The 6,000-nt window shown below is 41.2% G+C and overlaps 1 protein-coding gene across 1 annotated transcript in view; it reads left to right on the forward strand.

Annotated features, from left to right (window-relative positions):
• Positions 1-4,753, forward strand: part of tmem8b (transmembrane protein 8B) — a 34,759-nt gene extending 30,006 nt beyond the window's left edge. The window contains exons 12-13 of the mRNA XM_079555342.1: positions 412-528; positions 3,360-4,753. Coding sequence (XP_079411468.1) covers positions 412-528; positions 3,360-3,695 — 453 coding nt within the window. The 3' untranslated portion in view covers positions 3,696-4,753. The remainder of the gene's footprint in view (positions 1-411; positions 529-3,359) is intronic.
• The last annotated feature ends 1,247 nt before the right edge of the window (positions 4,754-6,000 follow it).

Raw genomic sequence — 6,000 nt, forward strand, 5'->3', positions numbered from 1 at the left:
CGTTATTAAGCTCTGCTACGTAGCTATGGCAACAGTGAACCAAAGGAAGGAAATCATTATTAGAGAAATTGACTTGTATTATCTTCAGGTCATATTACTCCAACAATAATGACATTCATATTCAATTTCAATGAATATTTTTTTTTATGTCCTTGTTAGAGCGGCATGTTAGAAATGAAAATATGTAAAGAAATACATTATCCACATCACTGCACCTAGAGACTATAACTATCTACAAGCTGGGGTAAAAGTAACTAGGCCATGAATTATATGTATTTTGCTATAACCGTCCTCACCTATAAATGTTCCTTTGCTGTAATAAAATGAACCTGCCAGCTTGAGTTATAGGCCCACATCACCTTGTTTACTGTGAGCTGCAGGCACTTATTGATCGCTACTGCTTCTGTCCAGGTGCTCTATCTGCTGGGGGCCATGTCTCTGTCCATGGCGCTGCAGTTGGACCGGCACGGACTGTGGAACCTGCTGGGACCCAGTCTGTTTGCTCTGGGTATCATGGCCGTAGCATGGGTAAGTCCTTACAACACTTCACAAATGAGTACAGTTATATCCACGAGTACTGATTTTTACACCACTGAGGCACATATTGCGCTACATCTCAACATTGAAAGATGATGAGTTAGAAAGCAGACATTTACACAAGCCAGAGATCTGTCAATTTGCCAACGATAAAGAAGCAATTGCTGGACAACTGAATTTGAGTGTCTGTAGCTTAGTTTTTGATGACTGTAATCCTGACGTTGAAGAATGTAAAAGAAAAGGGACATAGACAAAACAGACTTTTAGAGCTTTTTACCATGTTGCAATGTTGTTTTCTGTTCAAAAACATACTTGGAGTTGTGTTTCGAGCATCTTGCGCATCTTTGAGTGATCTTTGAATCTTCACCAGTGGCTATTGTTAGCAGCGCCCAAAAAGCTCTTCCTGAGGTCCTACACTGACCGAGCAAACTGCTGCACAGCGAAGGGGAGCAGGAGGAGGGTTCAGCTGTTTTTAGATCAATAATGCTGCATCTTTTAAGCAACAGGCTCTCATGTAAAGCGCTTTGTGACCCTGTCTGTGAAAGGCACCTATATAGTACTTTCCTCCTTTTCCAAGATGAAGATATTGGAATGTTTATTGGGATGCTTTCCGTAACATTACCATAATTCCTTCTGTGTGTATACTGTATGTGTTTAAAACCACAGAGAAAATCACAACACTTGTCAAATTTAATCAAAACATTACCACTTTACATAATTTACAGGGAAGCTGTTTTGAAAATTCACCTACAAGAAAGGCCTAATCCTTTTTCCAAGGCCTCAACATGCAAATAGCTAAAACACATATTACACTGGAGCTGTTTGCATGAGTCCCAGCTTTAAAAGTTTTTCTAGCCTTTGAGTATTAGTCATGGGTTGTAGTTCCATTATAAGTCAGCTTGTACTTTCTCTCACTCTACTCCAAGTTATAATGTGCTCCTTCAGCTGGGAAGATAAAAAATAATAGTCTTTCATGCAAGGTTTGAGAAAAGGTGGGGGGGAAATGATCATGAATGGCACTCATCTGACACATTTTGTGGCTTCACTGGAGAGCTGGAGGTGGGAGTAATCTCACAAAAACACTGAACATGACGCACTTGTAATTCTCACTCAAAGCCCCCAAGCTTACAGAGGACACTGTATGTTTTACCACATTCTGCGCTTCTGAGATTAACAACTAGCTTTTCGAATTCATACACAATATCCCTCTATCATTGTGGTCTTTCTGCAGCTTTACATAAAAAATGGTTTGTGCTGTTCAGCTGCTTTGCTTGGTTTCAGCCTATGTGTAATTCGATTATGTGTGCTATTTTGACAAATGTATGTACCGTGCAGATATCACAAGCACGTGCGCCAGCCTTATGTAAAGCAGTGTGAAAGTGTCAAAATGAGTCATGCCTGTCTTTATTGAGGCAGCGAGCGACAGCAGTATCCCGGCAACTTCTCTTTAAAAACTCCTTTAGATCAGATGGGGCATTTTTCAAAGCTAACCCGCTATTGCTTTGTGACACTCAATAATGTATTTGTTGTTCAATGGCATTTCTTTTCAGTGCGGCTGCGCCTCTAATTCTCGCGTCACTTTTTCTCCGAGAGCCCTTTCATTTTAGCTTGTCATGTTTCTGCGATTCCTGCCATACCCAATGTTCCCAGACGAAATGAATTAGATCAGTCAAACAGTGACTCAATCAGGAGGTGCGAAGAGGAGAGGTGACTGAAAACCTGTCAGTGACAAACATGTCTGCTTTGACAAGTTAAAAGAGTTAAGTTAAAAGAGCTATGGCGCAGATGGTAGAGCAGGTCGCCTCGTGATCGGAAGGTCGGGGGTTCAAATCCCAGAGCTCCTGCAAATGCACACTGCTATTGTGTCTTGCTCGTACATTGGTGTATGAATGAGAGTGTAAATGGTTCCTTACTGTAAAGCGCTTTGGGCCTGATAAAAGTAGAAAAGCACTATATAAGTTGAGTCCATTTACCATTTTTTACTATCTTCTGTTACCTATTCAAACCCCCCCAAAAAATCCTATTTTAGGTGTTATAATGCATTATATATAAAAAATAAATAATAAGGAAAAGAAGAAAAATATCCTTCCTAGTGGGAACAGGCAAGGCTAACGGGGAAGGATGGTTACTAGAGCTCTTTCCAATGGTTCACCAATATTGACATGGAGGTAGAAGTCTTGACTGAGTTGAGTGCTCCGCTTCATTAAGAAATTCATATTTTGAACCAGCAACTACAGTACCAACTTATTATTATTACTGGTATATAAGGTCTGAAAATCAAGTAGCCTAGTGGTGAAATCATAATAAAGCATATTAATGAAAAGACTAAGAGTAGTGTCAAGGATTTGGGCAATAGGCAAAAGGCAAAAGGATTTGTTAGAGTGGAGTCTCTCATACCCTTATGGTTGGCAGTTCGAATCCAGGCTCCTGCATGGGCAGACTGTCAGTGCGTCCTTGGGCAAGACACTTCACCCACTTTGCCTATGAGGATGTAGTGTGTGTGGGAATCAATGGTAGTCTTCGGAACCGATGGCACAGAATAGCAGCATCACTTTTGTCAATCAAGCCAAGGGCGGCTATGGCTATACTAGTAGCCTACCACCATAGTGTGGAGTGAATGAATAATGACTACTGTGTAGCGTTTGAGAAGCTTGTCAACTCAGGCTTGTAAAGTGCAATACATATGCTATATTATTATTATTATTATTATTATTGTTGTTGTTGTTGTTGTTGTTGTTATTATTATTGTTGTTATTATCATTAGGCCTGATCAGTGTTGTTGATTGTGTGCATAATATTTCTTTTGATATTTCCTCTTTCAGACGGTGCGTACCATCCGAAGGCGGCGCTGCTACCCGCCCACCTGGAAGCGCTGGGTCTTCTTCCTGTTTCCTGGCACTATGATTGCAACATCAGCAGTAGCGCTGTATGCCTTTGTGGAGACAGAGGAGAACTACTTCTACATCCACAGTATCTGGCACATGCTGATCGCAGGCAGCGTGGGCTTTCTACTGCCACCTCGCGCCAAACCGGATGCCAAGGTGACGCCTCTGAAGCGCCGGCGCGGCTGTGGCTACCAGCTGTGTGTGAATGAGCATGAGGAGCTGGGCCTGGTGGACCCAAGCATCATCTCCATCAACAGCATCTGCACCAGCTGATAGGCCCGCCAATCCCCACAGACTCTCCATTGCCTTTTACTGACAAACCCACTCTGGAAATAAGCCACAGAACTCCAACAGCAATGTAAATACTTCAATGCAGAAACGACACTCTGACTCGTTTTACGGTACTTATGGTAATGGTTATATGCAGTGGAACTTGTACAGCCCTAGGTTTGATAACAAATGTATTTACAGTATGCAATGTTTCAACTGGAAGAAACTTAAAAGATGAAAAATTGCAAAACATCTATAAATTTTAATCCTTTGTAAGAAGATGATACAATGATAAGCTTAACCAATACAAGACCCTTAGCATCCTGGAAGTTCTCCCTGGTGCTACAGCGCAGCGTTTTAATACCCAAAGTACAAACATATTACACAACTCCACATTGACACTCATTGACTGACTTTTCTTCCACGCTGTGACATTATCTGCACAGGCTCACGTCTCAAAACTGTTGTGTAATTTTTCATCAAACGAAATTGTTAATATTGTAACTTGAGTGCTGAACTTTCTGGAAACAGAATCTTGTTTCCTTCGCAGAGGGTGGGTCGTCTCTTCTGTAGTGAAAAGTTGAATTGTGGGTGTACAGTGACACACTGTTATTTGTGAATATGTATTTAAAGTCCGAGCTGAAACACTGCTGCTATCTGACGGTGACTGTAAACTGCTTCTGTGGATTATTTATTAGTGGTCTTGTACACAGACCACCTCCTCTACTGTTTGGGGATGAGCGGGTAGACACAGGAATGATGAGGACACAGCCTTTCTGAACTTATTTCGAAAGGTTATCTTTTGCACTGAGACACATAATGTAATTCTGTACATTTTTATATTACTATAACTGTCACCAATGTAATCGTAATGTGGAATGTTAGACCGTTATTTTTTCGCAGATGCAATGTACTGCTTTTACACGAATGTTGCCCAAAGTCCAACTGCCTGCGGGGAGCAAAGGGGAGACCTCAAATGAAGACCTCAGCCCCCCGTCGCGCTCTGACAGGCCTGTGCCACACCACACTCATAAACAATAAATGTTTTTCTTCTTTTGTGCCCTGGTTCGACTCGTGCTTTCGGAGCTGTAAATGCAGTAAGCCTCCCACAAAGACATAGGCGCAATTCCCCGCCTAATGGAAGCCTGCGCTATTCAGACAGTGAGATGAGAAGCTGTCAGGACGGTCCTCCCAGGAATAGAGCTGAAATAAATAATTCCCCTCCTCGCGAGCGGGGTTATGCAGGCGGCTTCATAGCGCACTGTCAATACACGAGTCTTTATGGAGGAAAAGCCCAGGTTTAGGATTCACTGCTCCACTTCTTATTAGGTGTAATCCATCACTATCTGCTGCTCTGTTTTTATCATCCCAGAACAAACAGAGCACATTCACATTCAGACAGGCCAATTATGAAAAAAGGTGTTTGAGGATCACTAATATATCACTGCATGGGGATAGTTTGGAAATAGAAATAACGTTTTATATTTTTGCATTTGCCGCCAGAATTATTCACTATTAATACAGTCTTGGAGTGCCACATAAAAGTCTTCAGCTGAAACTTTTACAAAGACCAGCCATTTTCAAAAGGCTTTTTTACTGCTTGGTTTTTATCTACTTGGATTATTCAATAATTCAGCATTAGTCATATTATTATAGCTCTTGGAACAAAAAAGGAAAAAACTAAATTCAATTTGGATTCTTTAGAAATAGTTTCTCAACTGGTGGTTCGGGACCCCATAAGTGGGTCACGAAACCTTCTTTAGTGGGACGCAAGTCTTTCCCCTTTCTTTAAATATTTATCTGCTGAAAATGAAAAATGTCAATTGCTAGAGGAATGTGTAGGAGAGGAGGGAAAGTGTGTGGAAAGTCTCAGGACCGAAACTGATTTGATCCATGATGATGATCTATTTTAGCAAGGTGGGGATGATTGTAATTATTCATGAGCATTAACAAGATCAATTCTGTTTCGGGTTGCGGAATGTCATTTTATGATGAGACCCGCTAACAACCACTGGTTTAGAAGTTTCATAATTGGGAATCTTCTCTCTCTCCAAAAATATTCCACCAAGCATACTAGGCAACGGCGAATTCACCCGCAAACCAACATTTCATTCAGGCTGTGTATGTAAATCGTTTATTTTTCTACCAATTAAGGCAAACGAGATATAAATAGTAATATTTCTTGCAGAACTGTCTGAGCTGCGGCTAATTATGATCATGTGCCTGAGCTGGTGAAGGAATGAGGTCAGCTGGAGCTATTGAAGCCAAGCAAATAAATTGATCTAAAAATATGCACATATACAATAGT

The sequence above is a fragment of the Gobius niger genome, assembly GCF_951799975.1.
Source record: "Gobius niger genome assembly, chromosome: 1".
Taxonomy (NCBI): Eukaryota; Metazoa; Chordata; class Actinopteri; order Gobiiformes; family Gobiidae; genus Gobius; species Gobius niger.